The sequence below is a fragment of the Bombus affinis genome, chromosome 13 (genome assembly GCF_024516045.1).
Source record: "Bombus affinis isolate iyBomAffi1 chromosome 13, iyBomAffi1.2, whole genome shotgun sequence".
Lineage (NCBI taxonomy): Eukaryota > Metazoa > Arthropoda > Insecta > Hymenoptera > Apidae > Bombus > Bombus affinis.
The window spans coordinates 9,013,086-9,039,354 of NC_066356.1; the positions used below are offsets into that span (position 1 = coordinate 9,013,086).

Sequence of the window (26,269 nt, forward strand, 5' to 3'; positions counted from 1 at the left end):
TCTTCCATTAATCTCAAGCATCCTCGACTATTAAGCTCGTCGTCTGCAACCTACGCAAAGAATGGAACGCTGACCAACTAGGAAGTTATTAAAATGCCGTATTCAGCGGGCAAGAAACTGTAACAGTCGAGGTGGACAGTGATCGCGAGAGGCAAGAAAGGGCCTTGACAATGGCGGAGCGAAGAAGACAGCGGATACGGCGAATAGAAAAACCGCAAGCTAGCAGAAATATCAGAGGTCCAGGTATACCGTTTCTTTTCGTCTTGCGTATTTAAACACCGGTAACGGTATACACCTCGCGTTAGGATCCATGGACAATTCATCCGTGCCGTTTTCTTTGCTTCATCCGGACGTCGTTTGCGTAAGAATCAATTTGGCCGTGCCTAAGTCCGTTAGAAGCGTGCAAAGGTACACGCATGCTTGGCCACGTTGCTTGGCCGTTAACTTTGGATGCGCGTCGGCTTTTTCACCGCTTCCTCGATTCCCTGGCCCGATCGTGGAACGACGACGTCGAGAACGAGTTAATTAAAGTGCCAGCGGGAAAACGAGCGACCATGACGTGTAACACGAACACGATAAAACAGAAGTTGCATTGCGGATAAATTCCACAAGAATGTCTATAAAACTGTGCGAAAGAAGAATGGCTGGAATACTGGTGAAAATTAGAAATTGATTTCTTACTTCAGGGACGGAGGTTTTGGATGACACGCGTGTTTTGAGAAGAAAAACGAAGGACTTGTTTCGTCAATGGCTCCTGGAAAATGAACACAACGTCGATAATGAAACAAAAGTTCGATGACAGTGTAGATGAAAATTCGCGATTGGTTCCCTCTTTGAAAATTATTTAAGAATAAAGATTTTGAATAAAATAACGATGAAATATGTATTTTTAGAAAGAGAACAAAGAAACCGTTTCGTCCTTGAAGATCTCTCAAGAGTTAATACGATATGACATACGCTGCCACTTAAAATTGTTAGGATATCTTTTATCTTTAATAAACATGTATATAAACATTCATTATTTGATGTAGATTACGAGCTTAAAATTACAGGCATCTTTTTTTGTACAATTCTTCGTATTTTAGCCATCTTTCAATTTTAAAGCAAATACATTAATATTATACGACTTTTAATTAACACACCTTGGGTATCGTTTGTTACGCGTGTTTGTTCAGCTCGTGGCTAATTTATTCGCACATTAGTCTCACCTCGAACAAAAGGATTTTTTCGCGCGAAAACCGCCGAAGCGCGGAGGAGGACCTTGAGATCTCTCTCCGAGATGATTGGACGGAATCGACGGCATCCGTCGACGATTCACCGTGACTAGAAATAGTAATGACGTCGTTAATTAACCTAAGAAGGTGTTAAGGCTGGGATCGTCGGGTGATTCGAACTCGTGCTTCGTTATAGAGGAAATTGGAAGGCCAGGTGGATGAAGGATGTGGATGACGAACGACGATTTCCAGATATTACGCGCTTGTTACGAAGAAACGAGAATATCTCGTGTCAAGGGAAGGAGATTTAACTCCTTGTTAACTCGAGCCTTGAATCTTGCATCGGAATCGTTTTCTTTGAATGGGATTGGTGAGTCGGAGGAAGTCATCTCGAGCGAGGCATCTTTCAGAATGTGAATCTCTTCCTCCTCTTCTTTTCTTTTTTCTTTCCTCTGTTTTCTATGGAGGAATCTTGATAAGACATTTTGGAATAATATTTGAGAATTATGGGGGAAATGATGGTAAAAATAGTTTTGTTTATTTGTTCGATTTAGTGTCACTTTGTGACACTAAAACGGCGTGTCTTAATGGAAAATCGGAAGAAAAATAGTATTAGTATTTTATTTATTACGCGGATTATTGAAAATTACTTTGAAGAGACTAATGTTCCTTCGACACGAGCTACAATCTGAAGAACCGCAAGAGAAGTCAAAGGTCGTCGAAGAGTAATGTGCGAATTATGTTACCTCCTTCCCTACTGGCATTTTGGTCCTTGCGTCTTCTAACTGAATATACACATTATCTCAAGATACAATCTATAAATGAGTACATGATCATTAAGCGAATGAAAAAACGCAAGTTTTAGACGCGGAATTCGAATCTACTGTTGCGGTAAAGTAGAGTTATTTGATTCAATAGGATATTTGGGTCAAGCTACTATACGCGTATAAGTGGCCTTGTAATTTTCTAAATTTGCTTGTGAATAATCTTTATGTTTATCTGAAAACGTATCTGAAAACAGAGTATTTGATCCGGAAACAGCGAAATATGCTGTATACAAAATATACATAATATATTTTCCTTCTTTTTTATTATTGTATTATATTATACATTAATTATTATATTAAAGATTAACAGTGCCTGTTAGCGCCTGTTAGTGTCAAAATATACGAGTTTGATTATCCCATGCATAGTTTAAAATTAAATTTCAGGATGTCGAAGCTCGACTGACATAAACAATTCAACTACTTCGTTTCAAAGTCTACATAAGAGATCAATGATACCTGATTTATTGGACTGTCCGCACTGCAGGCGATGGAGTATCAAAGTTACGAGGTAAAGAAACTGTCGACAGCGAAGATAGCTCAATCAGTTCGAGTAGTTTAGCCCGGTCAACGAAAGACCAGGTCTGATCTCTGTGCCAGCCAATCCTGTGACTGATTCCTCTTCTTCCTGCAATTTATTATCATTATACACCTGTCCTGTTTAGGCCTACACCTCTATTATCTCATACATCTTGTCTCTCACTATTTTCTCTCAGCCAAAGTCCTATGGAGCATGTGCCACGATGATTCTTGCGTACTCTACGCTCTACTATGTTTAGTAATAAAAATATGGTACGTGCTGCAGGGTAAACGCAGTTTGTAGTTAGCGCAAGTATACATTATTTATTAACATACACGCAACCGCTGCCTACAGAGTGATCCATATCTTTCATCACTTTGAATATCTTTGTTACTTTTAGAAATACGAATATATTTCCTATTTAATCTCTTTCCTGTTTAATGCCAATTTACAACGTATCAGTTCGGTTGCAAAAACTAATCTCAAGCAAAATCTCGACTCTTCGCTAGTTAAAAAACCAATTTCAACGCAATGCTTATACTGCTGGGCGAGGGAAGGCAGGTAAACTCGACTGAAAAAAAGCGAAGGAAACACGAGAATCCTGAAATAGAAGATAAAAAAAACAACAGCGGCAGGATTCTCCAGACGGATACGAAGTTCGAATGGAGGATGCAACGAAGCATACCGAGGCAAGGCTGCGGGAATCAGCCAGACTGGAAAGAGCAGCAGGCGCTTTTAAAACGTTGAAGGAAGATAACGAGGGCCCGGCCAGGGCCGTACGATGGATCGATACACCGTTCGGGATAAGAATCGTTTGCGAGGAAGAAGCACGCGAGCAATCGGTGCCTTTGTGCGTGGAAAAGAATCCTGGAAAGATAAGGGGGGAGACGTTGCTCGAAAGAGTCGAAAGTGGGTCGAACGTTTTTCATCTTCGGTTGCCAGCCTGCTGGCTATTGTTGTTGCACGGTGCGCGGTTGTTGCGTATAGTTGTGGCAACAACCGCTGCTTATCCTTAATTAGAGGATATTACTCTCCCAACGATCTTACGATTCTATTGGAGTCGATCGACTCCATGGAAGCGAAATTTTCGTTGAATCAATAAAGAGTCTTAGGACAGTTGCAACAGTTGGTTGAAAACTGGACAAAGAAAGGACATCTTCGTTCGAAGGTACATACGATGAAATATTCTTTAACTTAATACCTTGTATGATAAACAAGTTAAAGTTGGTAATTGATGTATTATTAGTGATTGAGTAAATAAATTTCCTTACAAATAGTATACCCAAACTAATACCAATATCCAATTCAAACACCGTGATGTTTCTCTGATTAACGTGCAAGCAATGACCACAGGAATCACCTTTAACGGTCGTTGAACGATGATCTATGCCACGGTGTTTTCAGATTTTCGCAAGATCGATCGATACTTGGATAACCCATAACTGCATCCACGATTAAGACTTCTTTGAAACACGTGACTGTCGGATCCGTGTAAAACCAGATGACAGTCTATCGAGTCCTTTTGACCGCTTTTACATAGAACCAACAGGTCCATCTAAGAAGAAGAAGAATCTTGACCACGTGTATCTCGTATCATTAAAATCGCGAATGTTAACGGTTTCTTCTGCACATATGCTCGAAACTACTCATCGTTAATTATACACACCATTGACACCATTCTGCTATCGAGCAGATTTTCATTCTATCCGTTATTGTCAATGTTCTGTTACGTTCTGTTATCGCAATTCACTGTTTTTGAAAGTAAATTCGTCGTTTAAGATTTACGAATTTTAAGAATCCGATAAGCACATTCTTCGTTGATCTTCGCACTTCGATGCTGTATAAGTAAGCTTATGATTAAAAAGGAGTACTTTGATATAACGTAAATGAAGATGAAAAGATATTTCCTGTTTAATCGTAGGCAGACCTTAACGTTAGAAAATTAACGAGAAACTTCATATTATAAAACATTGAGAAAAAAAGAAATAAAGGATGATTTGACGTATTCGTAAAGAATTGGAAGAATACCGGTAATTCGAGTTTAAGACAGGTTTGATCGGTTATCGTAGTTATAAACGGATTTCGCGATAATGAAAAAATATTGGACAAGATGATGGCAGAGTCCGGATTTCGACGGATGTTCCCGGCAAAAACAACGACGATTCATAACGGTTCGCAGGTTCTGGTCTAAGCGCGATGACCGTGGCTACGCCCGTGGTGGTAGCCTCTTACGGTGGAGTTACGGTAATCTTCGTTACTATTCCGCACCTTGGTGCAACGAGTGGTTTCTTTCTGCGATCGTAAAGCTGCATCCACGCTTGCTATCGGCCCTCGCCAAACAAATTAGACCTCTTCTTACACGGAGATACTGGTGCAGAAGTAAAATACAGGAAAATATTCATGCGATAAAATATCCACCTAAGAGAGTAGTTGAGAGTAGTACGAGGGAAGTTCTGCGATTGGAAAATTCAGAAAAATTGGAAACTTGGCGAAAACGTAGTTGAAGCGCGACTATAGACGAAGAAAATCGTGCTTCAATTTCTAGAAGCGAAGAAAGTCGTGAATCGACTGTACGAAAACGCTTGGTTCGGCAAGTGTACACGAAGTTTAAAGCCTTCGCAACCGACGATCTTGGCTGCAGGTTTCGACGACAACCTGCCAATTTTCTTCAAGGCCAGCACGATTACTACTGCATACCGGCGGAATGGTTTCTAAGAAATCGTGGTTCCCTCGGTCGAGGATCGTTCGAATCGTGTACTCTATTCCGTGAACTAGCGATCCTGTATCGCGCCACTCTGTTCTATCCAATTTCTTTCGAATTTCCGTGGAAATCGTTTCCGCTTCTCGTTTGCTCGTAACACGGTGTACCGTATATATATGTTCTTTATATTACATGGCGCAGGGATCGTTTTTGCTCGAGTTTGACCGTTCAGTGCTTACGAGTATTACGAGCCATCATAGACCTAATGAATTAAACATGAGCATCTTTACGACCACCGAGAAATCAATTTAAATCTAAGCAAATAACTTCTGCCAAGTGGCTGTATGTAACTTTGTAACGAACCGATACGAAGTGGTTATCCAATTAAGTCACCTAATTATACCAAAGTATCGTCTAATCAGAGAGATTAATTCTTCTGCTTTTCTAATTCTTGACAAAAAGTGGACGTGAATGTGTTACTCGGATGACTGGTACTTTGGAGACAGCCATTCGGTAGTCCCTTCGTGGAAAACGAATAATCTAATCTAAGGAATAATCTCTGGCTATGAATATAATTCAGACACCAGACGATCCAGATCCTGCGGCAGGTTTTTCGATTCCAGTTACAGATATTTCAGTAAGTTCACGAATATCTTTAGGGACTGGTTCTGCTCGTTTTAAATACCGAACACGTTCGCGGCTTATGCAAGTAGAATAACAAACTCGACCTGGACACCCGTATATTTTGTATGGGGCCTCATCTCGGTCACGCTATCACTGGATTCCGTATGTTTATCTATTTATAGGAAATTTTGAAGATAACATGTTCAGGGTATTATTAATATATCGAAAAACGTAAAATAAATGACATGATACGTGTTATGATACGTATTCGGGGATGAAACAAATGCGGATAATGAACGTGAAAGAAGATTAATAAGATTCTAGATATTCTTATAATACCGAACAGTTGTCGTTTGAAAGACGAACGAGAGAGAAGAAAATGAGGTCGAAAGAACCAAAGATATTTGAACTGAAAAAGTGCCTCTGTTGCTTCGTTATGAATGTATTCATGAATCAAACAACGTTTGATGTTGGTAAATAATGTCGAGTGGATGCGATGGTTGGAAAAACACGCAAGTATAATGAAATACGGGATTGGTAGAGAGATGCATCGCAAACGAGACGGTATCGGGACAGCACGAAGACGACGTTCGAATGGTATTCGCAAGGTTAATTACGCGGAAAGCGACCGAGAGATTTATTAACTGTGCTTGATTATTCCGTGAAGTTGCCTTTCCAGCTGTTACGCCGCTCCACGGACGGATATTACGCGACCAAGTTACGAATAATTGCAACGATTATCTTCAGGGAGGAGCGTGGCAAAAGGAGAAGCTGCGACTTAACGGAAAACGGTGAGATCTAACCGGAAGAGCCGGCTCCTAATAAACATAGCATTCCGCGTGTACCAATTATGACACGCTGGTAATAGCGTCTTGGAATTTCTGTTTCCTTCTCAGAAATTTCATGCGTTTAGATGGAAAACGTAGAAAAACAGAAATTGTACTGAAAGCGATATTACGCGTAGATTAAAGATGCCCGTGCATTTACAGGAAGATTTACGTCAAACCTTCGGAAATTTCGTGTAATATTTGAACAAACTGAAAGCGTAGAAAATGAAAGTTGTATTTAAAATGTAATATTATTTGTGGACTACAGCTGTAGATTACTTGCAGACTATATGCGTAATACGTCAACATTATGCACATAATTTGACACGGTGTTGTAACAATGACCATCTAAAATCCTTCTAACGAGATTATTTAAGATGAAATCACAGCATGTTTCGAATAAAATATTAAATAAAAACGAGTAATCTGGCAATCTTAACGACAAAATTAGCAATTATCTTAGAAACATATACGATTAATAAGGGTAAAATGATGTTCCACGGTGAATTCATTATCAACAGACCATAGTAAAGGGCTCGATAAAGGATAATAAAATGGAAATTCCATTTTTATCTTGGAACTTGAAATTTATGTGGAAGTTCGATAACGAAAATTGAAGAATGAAAATCCACCCTTGCGGTCTTAGCTGAGGTATTTGCAATTTCCAGTCCCGCCAACACGTATGATCAAACCATTGTTTAACGTCTTCAGGCGGAACGACACGCATACTTGTATGCTTTGTGTGTTCAGAAAAATATATTCTCCGTTTCTATTGCTGCAACGATAAAGTTGCAAGACTCGAGAAGTTGTTGCTGGACAACAGCATCGAAGAACGACTACCCGTTTCGAATAAGTCAAAGATCGATCAAATTCTTTTAAATTATAAAGAATAATGTGCCGAAGAACGAAGTTTACGATCATCGAATCGAACGACTATAGCAAAGTCTGTTAATCGGTGAACATAACGTTGCTAGAGTTTCCGGTTGTTAGCGGGATCACGTTGCGGAGGATGCAGACGCGAGTCGCGTGCAATATGACAGTTATAACGCGAAAAGGAAGCCAATGGAAACGATTTTTACGAGTCTAACGGAATTTCCTCGCTAACTGCTCAAGAATGTGTCTACTGCTTTTTATTTTTAGCCAACTATCGCTACACATCACTGGCGCGTCATTTCTTTGAAAGAAGATAGGAATAATCTTTGAAAAGCAATAGAATTTGAAAATTGTTCGTTCGTAGTACGTATACGAAATATTGAAAAATGTATAACTTTCTGTATAGAAGGTATTTCAAGGAAGATACATTTAGAAATTTCCCCAAAAAGAACGCCATTAGTAGGTGACCAGCGGCGCGCGATATGCAAATTGCTCGCCTACTGGGCGCATCCTCTCCTAATTTCTTGGCAGACGTTCAAAATACCGTGGTTTCGTAATGCCGGAGACCGCAACGAGACGGTTCGCCGATTATGCAGATTCGCGCCTTACTGAATTTCGGCTCGTTAACCCGTTTCCTTCGCAATTATGCTCGTTGGTAAATCCAAAATCGCATTCGAAACTGCGCACTGAAGAAACGATTAGTTTGAAGTTTGAAAGAATTTTTGACACACATGTTGTGCTAATTCAACTGGAGATGTCTATATTGTTATTTATGAGAAATTCGAGACTGTAAGAATGCGTAGTAATTTTAAATAATTTAACGAATAGGACAAGCCGAAATACATATGTCGAAATAGAAAATATGAAGAACTTTTTAATAATTCGAGATTGCGAAAACGTTATGTGAATCATAGTCGTCCGTATAGGAATAAAGATATCTCAGTTATATAATATGTATTATGCTTGTGGGTATTTAGGTAATAACGTAAATGCGAATTGCAATTGCACGGGATAAATTGTGATATTAGAGGGGAATCTTTTCAAAAGAAATTACGCATTACAAAATGCTGGAAAATATTTAACCGAGCGAGATATCCAAAAGGTGGCTCGCTGGGACGCACAGTTATGCAACAGCTCTGCGACTTCCGTGCTTGAGATTTTAATGCACCGCGATGAACATGAGCGGAATAACATATCAACAACGTAATCAATCGTCGGCTGTACAACTTCCTGTCACCGCGATGAATTCACTTCGTTCCTCCTGGCCAGCCTGACACGATTAGACTGACAAAATTACTAACCTATAACTTATCAGCACCGATATATCGTTCTACTTAGTAGCGACAAGTTTGGTAACGAAGAAACAGAAACACAAATCAAGTTGTAAAAGAATATTTTGAAAATCACGAGTCAACTATTTGATAAAATTGTAAAATTCTGTAATGGTCTACAGTCTGTAATTTGTAATTTGTCGATTCATTCAGACATTTTTGAAATTCCAACTATTTGAAACACCTTGCACATATAAATAAATTTCAAAGGCTGAAGTACCAAGAGAGGTATGTAAAGAACGCGTTTCTCGTTCCCTTGTCACGCAACGCACCTTTATTCCAACGAAAGACGGAAAGAAGACGAGAGAAGAGCTCGGTACCGGAAACCGCATGATTCGCGTGTCGTTTGCAAATTGCCACTCCGTACACGCCTTTGTTTCACCTCGCGAGACCTCTAGGATGACTCAGATGTCGTAGAGGAAATGAAGTCGAGAGAAAGAGAAGGAAAAGAAGAGAAAGAAAGGGAAATCGAAGGGAGAACACGTGGTCGAGCGGTTTTTCTGCACGCTCATCCTGAGATTTACCTACGATGTGCTGTACGTGCAGGAAAGCAGGCCCTAAGGTCAAGTACCCTCTACTTCCGGCGTGACTTACACACCGAGCGCACGTGTCTCCGATTTAACATACGAACGACTCTCTCTCTCTCTCAGAGAAAAGGATTTTTGCATGTCTCTTTTTTATCTGCCTCGCAATTACATCTCGGTGTTCGTTTGAGAATTTTTATGAGATTTTTCCATTGGTGCTAGTCGATTACTATTCACCAGGTTTGTAAACAGCGTGAAAGAATACACGGCAAGCAACACTCGACGTACAATGGCTGATAAAAGTATTTGAAGATTCGTAGTCAATTCTTTTATGAATATATGTATATTGTATGTGTTATGAAGGATTGTGAAATTTTATTGGGATTTCGATGAGATACGAGTATCGTGACTACATTGGCAAAATTTTACTGCGTAGTCTGGATCTCTATGTTGTATGAAAAGATGAAGCTTCGATATCAGCTTTTAATAATCATGCATGTAATATACATATAGGAATTTTCCCTCAGAATGGTATAATTACATAAAGAAATTTGTGTACGATACGTTTCTATAACACAGAGATAAATTTTTCTCTGGTGGATTGTTTGGCTGGTTCTTTGATAATCTAGAATTACGACACTTTGTATAAGACCAAGAGGTATTGTAGTATTTAGGAGGGTCCCAGACACGTGAGACACCCTGTATGATCTTATCCAACAATGATCGAACGTGAAAATCAGATGCTTTGCCCGACGCGTTTCAATTAACGAAACAAGGAGGACGGTGATTAAGAAAGAAGTGATTAGCTCGGTCGCAGGGACATTTAAGGTTGACAACCCTTTCCCAGGCGTGCAATCGCGATGTCGTTCTCTTCGAAGATTATACAAACGTTTCCCGCCGGCAAACAGAGCCAATTAGTCGCACGCGAAAATCCACCGTTGCTCTCGTAACAGTCGGTTAGCTGAGTCAATAACAGTCACTATGTATATAGAGCGATCAGAAAGTCGAAGGAAGTATCAAACAGCGATCGAAAAAGCCGGTAAACGCGAGATTCCGAGAGGTCGTCGACCGAAAACCATCTTTGCTTCGCGCTTCCAAGTGATTTCTTTTTAGTTTTTCATCGTTGCTCCCCTGTGGCGGATCTAAGGAAAAGGACAATGGAAAAACGAGAGGATTCTGCACGCTCGGTTCATCGATTCTTTCCAGGAACGAAGAGATTCTTATTAAATTGCTGGCTCACGACTCGAGCCACTGTTCCGAGAAATATGCTCGTCGCTGCTCTTTTTTTCAACACGTTTTGAAGAAAGAAAGGAGGAAACCAGAGAGTCACTATTCGATATTGAACGTTTCGAAGAACGGAGGAGTTGAAATAGCGAATGACGCAAGTGTCAAGGATGAGGATTTTTTCGCGAAGAGAGAACGTGTATCTGCTAATTTTGATGCTTTATCACTTGATTGATTATCATAGGTGGTCTTCGGTGCTTGTTAATTTTTATAGGTTTAGAGAGTAAAAAATGAAATTTAATATATTTTATAATTTAATAGATAATTTAACGTGAATAAATAATTCTGGAATTCTGGAATTCTTATCGTAAATTTTATTTTTTAATACTAGTAACTTGTACAATTTTACTGTTATCTGTTATCAATCGTACAAGACGACTCGGATCGTCTATTATTGAAAATAATTTCGTTCTATCTTTTACCTTGTATCATTTCTTAGGTATAACTTGGCCCAGTAGTATGAAACACCCTGTAGAAAGTGTCAGGAAAAATTCTTCAACATAATTCCTTGACTTACTTAGTTATTTACTACTGTAATAGAGTTCTCGCGTGGACTCGCTATCTTTACGCTTACGTAACTTTGAATAGTACGCAAGTACACCGAACACAGTTAGGCTCCTATAATACTGATATCGAAAGCTAGAATCTTTGCAAAAGAGAAGTATAGGAAACGGATTTATGAAAATCTCAGAGTCCCTCGAGCAAATTGATGCCATTAAGTCTAATAGAATTTCATTAAATCGCCGATCTCTAATGGAAAAATTGGTCTCCTTATCTGGCATTTACCGGTCGCGTTTCCTTTCGATACTCGTCGTAGCTTGATCCTTTTATTGCTCGTCGATCAAGTCTGTTCACAGAGAGACGTTTCCTTTGGCGGATGCAACGAGTATTAAGAATTAAATTAGCCAAGATCTCATTGACTCTTTGGGTAAGAAAAAGATGCCGCGATGAGTCAAGTTCACGACTCTCTCATCATTGTTTCCCCATCGTCAAGACGATAATGCTAAACCAAAGATGATCATTGTCATTTCGTTCGCCTGGCTCCACGATGGTAATTCTCTAAACGTTAATCACTCGCGGATTAATCGCGCGATACTCTCGGTTTAAAGAGGGGAATTTATTTTTAAACGAGTTATTTCAATAACCAGCGTCACTGTGTTTTATAATAACGATGCTTTTAAAATGTCGCGTAATTTCTTCGCTTTTCACGCGTACGAATTCCGGGAAACGTGAATGTTATCCGTTTATGGAAAATTTCAAACGTTTAAAAGTGTTCGGCAATTAAAATGCGTTTATGCTCTTATCTTTTATGCATATGACTACTGGACGATTCAAGAACGTGGTTCATTCTAATTCATATTTTATGATAATTAGACTCCAAGTATTTGTGCGTATCCACGCTTGTAACAAGTACTTTATTTCAGATATTTGTAAATCTTCGATGAAGATCTATAGTCTAATGATAATTCTTTTTCGCATTAATGGGATAATGATTCGTTTAACAATTAGCTAAGTATAAAAGAGTTACTTCAGGGTGAACGCACTTAGACCTGTGTCTGATAGCAGGTCATAGAATATGTTGTTGATAAACCGCGAGATTTTCTTGGGCGAAGAAAGAAACGGTACGCTTTCCTCCTTTTCACGGCAAATCCCGTAAAAAACGGTGAACGAACTCTGCCTGCTACACGTGTAATAATATCACGATGATGTATAAAATACGATATCGATCCTCCTAGTTTATCAAGCAAATACTAATCACTGTTAATCTTTAAAAAATACAGTGCAAAGTTTGATAACTTCCTCCTATCTTAACTTCTCAGATTTACTTTCTATTATGAATATAAATGTAACGATTGTGAGCGGGAATATCGATATACGTACATCGATACCTCGTTAAACAATTACATAAACCACCTAATTAATGGGCAATTGATTATTACGCGAGTATCGTTGCCTAAAAAAGAACAGTAAATAATGTACACGCATAAGAAAAAGGAAACTCGAAAGGATTATATAGTTCAGTTTTTGTCACGCTATAATAACGATCGTTCAAGGAATGGGTGACTGTTGTTTTTAACCTGAATACGAGTCGAAAATTCATAAGAACTGGAGGTTATTAAACTCGAAGCTAGCGGCTCGCTGACCGAACAAACGTGGACCGAATTACCAATAACAAATTATCGTGCCAGACTCGTGGTATCAGACAGTCAGTGACCGAGTAGGAAGAGATCCTAATCGGACGATGTGACGCTTCGGTTGAACACGATTTGTTGCCGATGATAAAAGTGCGAACTGTTTGTAATTGATCGGCCAACAGCACCGTTATATCATTCATGCGATTTACAGTTAAACGTAGCAGAGAATTCTTTATGGAAAGTTGGCTAAAAGATTGACCGAGAAGAACCACACTGGAAATATGTAAGAACCGAAGTATCGGTCTTTACGGAGAGCTATCGATTTCTGAAAAACCACCAGTCTTGTAGCATTTATTTTTACTAGTATTTAATTTTACTGATAGATGCTTTTCGAAATTGCAAAAGGAAAAATTTGCGAATTCCATTGTCAAATTCGGGTCGATGTTACGGCACTCCACTTCTGGCTAATTCGAAACCAATTTCGTTCCTTTCACTCGCACAGCGCGCGTTAAAAAGTAGACCAAGAATTATCTAAACGTAGTGTCTAAGTATCTACCAAAAACAAGCGAAATACCAATGCTTTTGCAATTTTTCAGCAACCGCTGCGATAGCAAGCACCGTGCAGATCGAGTGTGCGAGCGAATCGATAATCGTCCACATTTCGACGGAGGGCAACACGGATTTCCATGGTCTGGTGTATCCGCGGGGGTTGTCGAAGAACAGCTCTTGCTTGCAAGAGTACAGAAGCCAACGCACCCCTATAACCTACAATCTGCCCCTCAGGTCTTGCAACACCATGCCCACCGAGCTGGTAAGTCAGCAAAATGAATACAGAAATTAATTCACAGCATCATTAAACCAATTAAGTTCCTCCTCGAAACAATTTTTCCATGTTAGAAGATTGTAAGTCAAATAAGCAATTATCATTTCTTAGGGGACTAACTAAAACAAAACTGTTTGAACTCATGAATGAATGGAATAATGAACCAATTACGTTCCTTTTTCAAACGATTTTTCAATCTTACAAGATTGTAAGTTAAATAAGCGATTATCATTTCTCGGAGGAATAAATAAAACGAAAATGTTTGAGCCAATGAATTAATGGAATAATGGACCAATTAATTTCCTTTTTGAAACAACTTTCCCATGTTAGAAGATTGTAAGTTAAATGAGCAATTGCCATCTCTCGAGAATGATTCAAACAAAATGATCGAAGAATGCGGTGCTCCACCATAGTATCCCGTAACCGACAAAAAGGCCTATGTCAAATCATCGTTACAGTGTTCCGTGCATCGAATTATGTTCTTTTCTCGTCCCAGTCAAAAACTCCGATGAGTTGACTAATCGTGACACGCGAAAGAACGCGACGCAAGTCTCTGGACGTGAAAGAAGATTACATAAGAGATCAGAGCAAAAGAAGTGGAATATGTCTACGGTATTCGAGCACGAGGAAGCTCGATCAACGATCACGATCGCTCATGCGACTCGACGTCCACGTACACTGTGCACCGGGTGAAAAAAAACTGCGGAGGCGTGAATGTACGCGCGACTACCCGACAAGAAGGGGAGCTTTCAGGCGAGAGATGAGCTTTAGCTAAAGGGGTTCGCACATGATCAATAATATTGACAACATATCGTAAATATAGATTCGCGATAATATCATCGATCCGACATCCCCAATTATTTTAGAATCAGTTGAAGCACTTGCCCGCGCAAACAGTAATACTGTCAATATTTACTTAAAAATTAACTGCCATACAATTCGATAGCTTTTAAAAGCGATAAAACTTTCTTCTCACTTGTTGAGGAAAAATTAATGTTCACCCTGTGCTATCTCTTCACTGGCAAAAGTTTCGAAGTTGAAGCGCAATGCTTTGTAAATGTCCGCATTTATTAATTAAAAATATTATACTTCGATCGCATACGATCAATACTATCGTCTATATCCCCACCACTTAACGTTATTGACGCTTGAATGGCGAAATATCCAAATTTTTATTAACGTTCAACTCCAATCCTTCGATGTGATCCACGTACGATCAGCTGTCGATACTTTGCGACATTTACAATATTATTGATCATGCGAAGAAGTGGACTTGGGAAGAATCGTGGCGTGTGGAAGGTGAGTGGCGGAAAAAAGAAAAAAGAAGGGAAGAAGGGAAATACAGAGTGGTAGAGAAGGGCTGGTTCGTGTAACGAGGGAATCGTGTGTCGAGGCGAGAGATCGCTTCCTCGCTATACCATAACTGGACCGTTATGTGACCGGACTTACGGCCTTCTTCTTACGAGCGTTGCAAGAGATACGTAGTATGCCAGCAGCAGACTAACGCTGTTACGCCTCATGTCAGCGATATACCGTGCGCATGCAAACGCGTGCTCTTGGTGTCCTTAACGGAACACTGGCTCCTTCCACCATTTGCTGATAATGAACTGGCCGATCACGATTTTCAATCCAACCAGAAGATATAAGACGCAAGATACATCTACCCACTCGCTGATTCTGACTTTTTTCGAGGTTTTTAACCGATGATTCTTTAGTTTGGTCCTCGAGTCTCTGAATTCTTAAATCCCAATCTCATTCTTGTCTTGATAAATAAAGAAATTTCTAGTGCACCGAGGGAAACTTAAATATGAAATTGAAGCAAGCAAGGTTTTACCGTAATTTCCTGAAGCCAAAGAAATTTTTAAACGATAGAAAAGCGACAAATAATTGTGTAGAGTACAGCTGGATTAAGGAGTACGCTGAGTTAAATCTTAGAGGAGCGAATTTCTTTGATCAGATATTATATAAAGGGGTCTTTACAGAACGCATAATGCACTAAAATGTGAGGTGAATTTTACCAAAAAGAAACACGTTTATAACACAGTCTCGACCAAACTATTTTGAACAGTTTCACTCTCCAGTACGCTACATGTACATCGTACATTTGCTTTCTGATGGGTTTGGTATGTTTAGCTTCATCAGTTAAAAGTAATTTGTTAAATATTCAGCGCAAGCTGGTATGAGAAAATTAGAATGTAGTTGAACGCGGAAAGAGACACGCTATAATTATCTCTTCCGTGTTCACCATTCCTGGGCGTTGCCCTGTCCAGAGACAATGGGTTCCATGCAAAATCGAGGAAAAGAAATTGACCGGTGCTCGATCGATTTACGAAATGCTTGATTCCTTAGGTTTTGCGAGCGTTGTGGTTCACCACGATACGAATCTATAGTGCTATTCGAGGGATATAAAATATTCATCGAACAGTGAAAAACCTCTCGCTCCTCGGTGCGGTCTAACATTTCACGGAACACTTGAAGCGTACTAATCGAATGTATTTACGAGATGTGATCGTAGCAAATGGCAGAACTAGTCTTTCCTTATCTGTACTCATCTTGAATCCTTTTGACTTCACAGTCGCTATTTATGCAGAGAATGATGCAAAACCTAATCCTAGTTCTTGGAAGAATTCTATGATGAATATCGATAATAGTACGAAACATTTATTTACTTTTAATTTTGCTGTGTGTTGGGCATCGTATGCTTTTAATTCAGAAAGGCTGAAATAGTTTTGCGAGTCATTTGAGTCGCTTTTCATCCAATTCTGTTTCTCTGTCAGTTAATAAATCTCTTCGATTCAACGAAAACGTAAAAGAGACATTGATACATATTGATTATACTTCGATAAAACAAGACCAAAATTGAAACACAGAAGAATTCTACATCAAGGTTAAACCCATGTATCCAGCACCATGGATCATCGGATAATAACTGCGAGGATTCTCGAGCGAATATAGCTTGGCATATTGATGATGAAAGCGCTTGGCGAAGATCGTAATCACGATCGATCTTTCGCATTTTTGGCGAAGAGAACTCTCGACAGCAGCTGATTAGTTTTGATTTATAAAGCCTGACTCTGGATAATTCAGTCTCTAAGAGAAATCTTTTTCATGAAAGAATCAGAGAGATTGGGCCAAATCGTGTCTTACTAGATAAATATCTTCTAAACAAGAATTCAGTAAAATAGACCGCCGTTCAAAAGTACCTGGACACCTAATTAAATTAAAAAGTTTTTAATTAAATTAAATTAAAAGTTTTTAATTTAATTAAATTAAAAATATTTTTAGTTTCCCTTTACGTCATAATAAAAAAACGTCTTTTTATTCTAAATCTTTTACCTCTTGCATTAATGGCGATTAAATAATTTGTTAAATCGCAAGCTGAGAATTAAGTGAATTCACGTATCCTTGACAATTTTTCAAACTTGACTTCCTCAAAGATATAAGACCTCCAGTAAAATTTTGTTATTGCTTATTTTCTTTGATGTCGTAGTATAGAATCTCTCTGGCTTCGCTTGTAGCATGAGCTCAGAACAACAAAGAGAAAGACTTTTATTTAATTGCAGTAATTTCGAAGAATCGAAATACTTGCGGACGATAGTGTACCTAAGGTATATTCTAAAAGCAGGTATGCTTGATTAAAGAGGACAAAGGTTCCGGTTAATAGTAATGTCTGTGCAGTGCACGAAGGTTTGCATAATTTAAGGGCCAGGATGCCGAAGGGAACAATTTGTCCCGTAAGAAGAATACGGCACGATCACCAAGAGCATCGAACAAGGTAAAACAGAGAGTCTTTGACCTCTCTGCTGATTCCTGGTGATCGTTGTGGGCGTTAAAGGGACTGTGGGCAGTTTCTCGACATCCTGGACGATAGTGATCCTCGTTCGCTCGCTTCCATGGATCGTAAAATAAACAGTTTTACGATACGCCGGTGCTTTTGCAAACTATTACGACCAACCATCGATATCCTATCTACTCCGCCGCTTAAAAGTACCCGAATACTTGCTTATTTTTCATAAAATGTAATTTAGTTACAAAATTACAAGTAGAAAGATTCAAGAGGATTTTATCGTTTATTAGCTTATTTTATGGCACGATAAAATTTATTTTTAAATATCGATATGCAATAAAAATATTGGTAACTCTGTAAATGTCAGGCATTATAGAGCTTCATTATTTAAGAAATTCATTATCGTCAGCACGATTTTATCCGAGGAAGTTGTCGTTAATATGTATTTTCTCAAAGTATCAAAGTACTAATTACTATTAATATATATATATAAATTCTAATTTAAAAGTACCAGAATTTCAGTTACCTTTGATTTTCGAGCAGAGATATACCTTTAATATCAAGGTGTGCTTAATGAAGTTAATGAAGATAAATATATTATTTCTTTTTCATTACGTTACATAATGGAGTGGACCAACACACAAAGAAAGAATCTTACTTGGAAGCGATTACGTAAGCAACGAATTCGTTGGCCCAGCTTGGCCATATTAGGTCGCCGTTTCGTTCCGTACCATTTCAATACTGCGTCCCGTTATCTTGCAAACACTTTGTTCCTGTAAAACCAACCTGTACATTTCTCTCTGTAAGTTACTGGAGGTTTGCTACACTTAGGATAAGCATAAATAGAATTATGGAATTATAAAATCGCACGTATCATAAGAAAATTTAAGTTATACTACGTTCTAAAAACGCCTATTGCGAACATGGTTTATACAAGTTTCTATTTAAAAGTTGCCAAGTGTCCCGTGACTTATGGACGGCAGTTAGAGGATTAACGTTGCATTTTCTATTTACGTGAAATTTCGCAAATAACCAAAGTCATATAGTCTATGAAAAAGTTACTTGCTTTATTCCGTTCAAATATTTGTTTCTGCCAACTCGGAGTCAAATTACGGAGAAGTATCAGAAAAGCTAATTTGCCTGGCCAATTTTGAGTAAAATCAAGAGGAACAGAGAGGCCAGAATCTTGCACTAGTCAATGTAACCGCGAGCGTTTCGTAAACCGATCCGTGGCAGGCTAAAACCGGCATCGGATGTTCGCACAAGCATGCAAATAACACCGTTGCCAGCTTGCGTTACTCATTAATGGCATCATATCTCTATTTGCACCGGCTTCCCTATTCCATTTATACATCTTACCGGAGCACGTACGACATTCTACAACCTCGCGGCTCGACAGAGCAACTAAATTATTCTTTTGCTGAATCAACCATCGTGAGAGAATTCATCAAGAAAAATCCGTGTTCCACTGTAAGAACATTTACCGTAATTCAGAAGATTCTATATAGACGATTAAAATATCGTTAAATTATCATTTCCTCGGATCGAAAATTTGTTATACTTTTTGTTATGCCATGTTTATGGAACTATGGTTTCTTTCTTTTTGTGAGAAATGAAATCACTTTAACCCATTTAGGGCGATTCTCGACTCACAATCCTTTTTGCTAAAAAAAATTCTATCACAGCAATGTATTTTTAACAACAACTTCTATTCTTTTTTTAATTTCCATCTTTTTTCAAAATTCTGCTTTTGACATTGTAATCCGAAAACTTGCCGTGCAGCGACCTTTTCTTTCGTCCGAATCCTACGATTTTGTCGGAAAGATTGAAATATTTACAGGGCTGTAATAAAGCACCATCTTCTTTTGAATCGCACAAATTCTCGTGTGCTACGTATTTTGATGTTAAAATTGCAATTCTTTCTGAAAAATATTTTTCAAAATAATATGCGAGTCCGTTTCCACGAGTCCGTTGACCATTCGAAAGTTCTCTCATGCATAATTCGATCTAGAAAGGAGAGTACAGTCTGGAAGGTAGCAAAAGGTCGCCATCATCCGTTTCTTTTTATGAACACGCAAAGGTCATCCTCTCTTTCGGCTACGTGTCCAGCAGGAGAGAGATCCTTAAAATGACTATGGCGAGTGGGACGATACCTTGTGGGCAGCTACAGTTGCCCACGCTACGCTCGTAAAAGTAAAAGTCTGCCGATCGATTCTTTTCTGTATATTTCCACGTATTTGCCTCTGTATTTGTCTTGTTTCGACACCAATCGCATCATTAGAATGCTGCACGCGTCTTAACTTCATTTTCGCGGGGTGAAAAGTATTTAACTAATGTACGTGGGATGTATGCAGGATGAAGAGAAAATATGCAACTGAGGAGAAATTTCCAAAATTCTATAAATTTACACACCTGATACACGTTGATTTAATATTCACTTTCACGTTTAATCTTCCACGATCTCTCTTTACCGACTGGAGTTCTGGTTTCGTAACAATTTGCATAAATCTTGTCATACAACGAGTATTTATGTTTCGGTCATTTTAGTCGATACGATTGAGACGGCAACGAGGAGAAGTTTCCAAAATTTGGCAAGTTTACGCATTTTGCGTAGACACGTGTATCACTTTCACGTTTGCAAAGATCTCTCTTCAATCATTGAATCTCTACCTTGGTTTGGCATCGATTTGCATAAACTTTGTCATGCAACGATTATTTTCACTTTTGCCATTCTGTTTGGTACCATCGAGGTTACGTTTAGCATTTTGTTAACATTAATCGCCTCATCCATATTCGTTGAAGAAGAGTATCTCGAAATCGCCAGAGGAACAATTTAAGTCGGTCAGTTGTCTTTCGAAATCGATTGCTTTCCCTGCACAAAAATGGACTTGTGCGTCTTAAACTTTCGACGACGTTACATAAACGTCTTCACTGAAATATTTTTTCATCTCGCGCTGGCTCCGCTGCACGACTTTCGATCGAACTTATACGCAGGAAATGAGCAGCTGGAATGCATCAGAATTTTGTGTCTCATTTCGTATACGAACTCGTTAAAATACTCGAACACTTGCAAATATCTTTTAGAAATTCCATTAGAACTGTTGCGAGATTCGATAATGTATCGTGATTATATTGGTATAGTTTGAATGTGAAAATATATAGATATAAAAATTGCAAGATACTTATTACGAGAATACTTAACATTTATTATATGTTTAATACGCTAATAACATTTCCTGCTGAACACTAACTTTTTACTGAATATACGCCTGCAATAAATATTCTGCTATTTCTATGTACATTTTCAGATTGGTTTAAAATTTGACAAATACAATCATGACAGTCATGCCCCATTACAGTGTTCATAATATTTCAAGACGTACGTTTACAGCGCATAGAATATAGACGTAAAAGTTTTCTATGGTAAGCGTTCAAGTGCTGTTGCGAGCCACTGCGTATTACACATGCAGTGGTTTCTTCGAATCTCTACATTAAGGTGGTTTCTTTGAACCTCTACTTTATCTTTCACTTTTTGCCAATTTTAACATCCTTAAGGGTGCAGAAGTATAGTTGAGAAGAAGCACGAGTAATTTTACGCCATGTCACGTAACGAAATTGCTCCGAATGAAATTTCACCAAGGGATAGACTGCAATTACATGCTTCACGCTCTCAAACTGAGCCAGACCGCACGGTAAAAACCGCATACTTGAAAAAAGCGAGAGGAAGCAAAGCTTGACATTACGCTCTAGTAAAGTCAAAAATCTCTCACGATTCGGAAAATCACTTACGTCCTTTTCTATAAAATCTTCGTGGATTAACTTTTTCACGCGAGTTCTCCATGGTGTATTTTTATCGTGCACAAGTACACAAGTACTTTAACGAAACTAATCGCGACACATATTGCGAAGAATTTCGCCTTCGTGTATGAAAACATCATTCACTTTGTCCTGTCGAGCGAACCTTTTTATAAATATTAATATCAGACAGGAACGAAAACTTTTGACTAAAAATGTCCAATTTTATTTGAACATCTTTCTTCCACGAGACTATTCTCAAATTTCCTACCAATAGGACGTTCTATGGAATTTTAAAATTTTATTTCCATTACTACAGCCATTAAACGGCAAGTGAAATAAATGTTTTCGTGCGCGCCGCTGACAAATCGACCGTGAATTAATCATTCATCACCCCGAATGTAATTGCCTATCAGTCTTGCTCTCTTGCAACGTAGCACCGCGATGAAAAACGTGTGCAAATGAAACTCTAAGAGACTCTAGGGACGTACGATCGAGTTCGCAAAAATACAACCTATACGTCATTGGATAAAACGACAAGGCGCTTAACAGGGGCAACAAAAGTGGTTTCGACAGCTGCAGTAAATTGTAAGATGGGTAGCTTCACCGGTATCCAGTTCTAAGTAGCCTGTTGCTACACGGCATCCTTGACGATGGCCTTGCGGATACATAGTCGCAACGAGTGTGTACGACGATATAGGGGCTCGTACACTGCGTACAGTTACCACTGTGTTACCATTAAATCGCCGGAAATTCGCATTCCGAGAATCATTGGCTGGTTAACGCCACGGACTCTCGTGCAATTCTTCATCCGTTTAATTGACACGTATAAATGCAAAACTGGTTCGTCGTGAGAGAAAAAAGAACTCTGTGGCATACGATGTGTTTCGTTTGCTAATATCAGCACTCAATTTCGCCTGGTGTCAGCCGCGTTCTAATGAAAGGTGAATTGAAATATGCGTTCGGGGCCAAAGAAAAGTATGCAGCACCAACAGTATGCAAGAGAAAATAACCGAAGATTTATGAGATGCAGCGAGAGCACGAGTAAAATTGAAATAGTTCTATGTTTCTTCTCGAACCTTTCTGTTAGTTTCTGTTTGCAACGAAGGTTGTCGAAGTCGCAAAAATAGAAAGGATTCGTCATTTCGTGTGTGCGATCACTCTCCTTCGAAAGAATTTTTTCCATTACGGAAGGATGAAAAGATCCGAGTTAACTTGTTGTACTGGGTGCGTCGACGATTTCGCTGAATCAGAAGGCAGAGTTTCCCAGACGTTCCTCGGGTAATCGTTGAGCAACATCGAGATAATGGTTTTTCATTTTCCTGTCGACGTTGCATTCGTTTAACGGAACCCATTTCCCGCTTGGCTATTCTTTGCCTCATCAATGTTCCGTATCACGCATTGTATGTAACTATATTGTGTTCGTTGAATCATTTTTGAGCCAATTGCTTTCTAAATAAATATTAAACACTTTTAAGTATATAAAATATATTACGCATAGATAATTATGATTTCAATAAAAGAAAGTAAATATGAATAAAAGACAATGTTGATATTATCACGAGCATCTGCACGTTCTCGGTAATTATAAAGTCCAAATTAACGAATGATTAGACCACGATCTTCTTCGTTCTATTGTTAGAAACGTATTTTGGAAATCGCATATAAGCGTATCTCGAGTATAGGAAATGATACAGATACCACCTGATTATTGAACGGATAGACGATGTCGAAGATGGATGTTTCATAGAAATAAATATAGTTTTATTTCTGGAACATTCTACCATTTCCAGGAAGAAGGATATCGTTAAATTCTTCGACTATCAGTTCCAAGTCTCGATCAGCTATTTCCTTCGCCACTGATAATTTCGAATGAAAAACAACCCGGTGAAGCCTGCTTTTATTGGAAAAGTTCAAGATAAATTCGTTTTCTACGTGGCAAGCGGCGCATCCTTCTGTAACCAACATTAACCGAGCAAATGTTGCCCTTGCTCGGTAGATAACACGGCTGAAGAGTATAATATCTTTCTAGTAGCTACATGTAACCACCGGTTACACAAAGAGGAATACACCATTGCCCTGCTCCAGGCCCAATTACATCGTAAAATCCGTAGCCCGCGGCTTATAAATTGCACGCGAGTTTTATACCACCAGTCTTTCTTGCTAAACGACAGTCCTCTCCTATTTCTTCGTCGATCTTGAGCCTTCAGGGTACAGCACCTCGAGAACGTCGCAAATTTGTCTATCAATCGACTTCCCGTTTTACGAGCGTCCTTAATCAGAGAAGATTTAATGCTCGAACAGTATTGTGAACTATGGAAATCTCCTTGGGACGCTATTGTTTGTTTAACGAAAGCTACAGAACTTTTTAAGTCTTTTTATCCTTTAGTAACGAAGATGTTTGCGATTATCCAGTCTGCAAAAGGTGCAAAGGATTTGCTGTGTCCAAATTCCAATAGTTTCTCATTCTTTCTCCAACCTTCCTTAATTCTGTCTTCTAACACAGAGAGTTTCTATTTTCTTGGTACGCAGCGAAGGTTACAGAGTTTGCAAGGAATGTAAAGAATTCGCTGTTTCGTCCGAGGGATGATCTTCTGGTGCATTGCGTGGTATTATCGTGAGAAAGATTGTATGTAGCTCGAGGTCCAAGGTGGACATCGCACGATTATGCGTAATTGCCAGGCATCTTCGGTACGTAAAAATTAATCGTCGACATTCACCTCTTCTTCTGAAACCTTTCGCCTCTTCTTTCCTTCCTTTGACACAGACGACAACTACTCTCTCGTCACTCCGACTTTCTACCGATGAATATCTCGATACTCGGACGATGTATTTCTATCTAACTGTTCGTCAGTCGTAACAACCGTTATATAACGTGTTATCAACAAATTCTTACAATTTCTTCCGTCTAAAATAATCCATTAAATATCGTGTTATAATGAGGCGAATTTGTATGCGCTTAAAATACGAGCCTTAAAATACAAGTGTGTAGACTCCGAAAGACAAATTCTGACGTCAACCTCGAACTTTGGAATAGCACAACGTAGGCGTAAAATTATTCATAATTCGTTAATTAGGAATCAGACTCCCATGTGAATCGGTGGTACCATTGACTTCAAGGTCAGTCGCCTGGCAACGCCGTGCAGTTAAGTGGTATAATGGCGGCCAGGCCGGATCGACAAAAAAACACCTGGGGAATTTTAATGCCGGGCAGAGCTTCTCTGTTACACCGTATTACCCTCCTAATAGAAACACCGTTACGTCACCCGTTATATTTTCTCGATGCCTTCGACACGCTCCTCCGGTTATCAGTTCGCTTTACAGCGAATAATCGACCGAAGAAAAAAAGAATGATCGCGAACGAACGACTTCTCGCGTTCATGATTGATCATTTCGATCGAGAGAAACGTTCGTGACACGTTCAACACAGGTCTCCGAGGATGAAACACCATGTTAGGGAACTTTTTCTTTCTCTGGCGGAAACAATGAGTTAATGCAAGACCTTTTGGGATGGGATGAGAACCTCTGGCAAGTGTATGCAGCGGCTGCAAGCCTTCTAGGGTCGAAGAAGAAGCTGCATATTTCTTGCCCACACAGTGGAGTGGATCAGATCGCCGGTGGTGGTAGGACGTTCGGTCAGAATGCTTCGTCAAATGGCCTATTGTTCGCAATTTCAAACCCTTTCGAGTTAAACTGGTACTCTGCTTGTTAACGCGTCCACTACCGACATCGAAACACGGCCCTTGTCGTAAAAATTATCCCAGTTGCGGTGCATTTCGAATAATAATGCACCGCGGTCCGCTTACGGCCTGAGAAGCTTGTCATGAAATATTCCTGCAGGTTGCGGTGAACTCCTGTTCGTGGGTTTTATAAAGAATCAAACAATACCGATCCACCTTCTGCTGATCGAATTTTCCATACAGAAACAAGATTAAGATCTTCCTAAGAAACAAATATAAATTACTATCCTCCATAAGACGAGTGAAATTTGCAGCTTTTTATAGTACCCGCATCCATATAAGCATGCCATAGGAAGAAAGAAGTTTTTGCAATTCTTCGAAACAATTAATTAATTACGAGTGAATGGAAAAAAGGCGTGCCCGTGAGAACCACTGACAAACACAGAGAAGAGTCGCTATGGTATTGAATCAAAGTACAGGTCCCCCAACCTCGTTGACCTCTGACTGAGGGCGAGCAGCCATATCTGCTGGCCAGTTTTTCAGACTGAGGACGCTCGGAACGCTGGCAAGGATACTGCACAACTTCGCCCAGAGACCGGTCTCTCATCGTCTCCTCTTTTGCTGAAGAGGCTCGCCATCTTTATTCCGCGTCAAGGAAGCCTTCTACTGTCTTCCCATCGAGTCTCTCTCGACGAGACGCCACAGCCTGATCCGCTGGACAATGCTGGCGCCGAGGTATCGACGACCCCGAACACCCGGAGGTCGTCGCACCACGATTATCTGGATAACCCTAAGCATCAACCAATTTCTCTGAAATGATCGGCGGTTCTATCTTCCGACCGTAACGACCAAGACTTTGCACAAGAATCATTTGCTTTAGGCTTTAGGCGAGTTTCTTAAGCTCTGGACATCTTTATTTGACGCGTTGACTGCCATGTGAGTTTTAGAAACTTCTTTTTCAGAGCCAAGGTAGATAGAAGATCAGGAAAGACAAACGTGATAAGTTCGTTCTTGTAAACTTTTCTGACTTTAAGTCGAGTCGACAAAATTGTAAAATGACGTTTGAATTTATCATTTCGAAGAACTGGTGAAAGAAACGCTGCAAATATGGAACTTAGCTTTCATTTATAGAAGAACTCGAAGACACGATTCAACGTTTGAATAGGAAATATTCTAAACTCGATCGTGCGACTCTTTATACGATTGTTCATAGAAAGTAACCAGTTGTACGATGGATCGACTTCCTGTGGACATTGAGCCACTGGATAATCACGAGGGAGGATTCCATCTAGATTTACGAGTCCTTCGTCGGACAGAATCGAACGTA

The 26,269-nt window shown here is 39.3% G+C and overlaps 1 protein-coding gene across 1 annotated transcript in view; it reads left to right on the forward strand.

Annotated features, from left to right (window-relative positions):
• The window catches only part of LOC126923564 (cuticlin-3), a 68,705-nt gene that overhangs the window by 21,036 nt on the left and 21,400 nt on the right, over positions 1-26,269 (forward strand). The window contains exon 4 of the mRNA XM_050737146.1: positions 13,454-13,668. Coding sequence (XP_050593103.1) covers positions 13,454-13,668 — 215 coding nt within the window. The remainder of the gene's footprint in view (positions 1-13,453; positions 13,669-26,269) is intronic.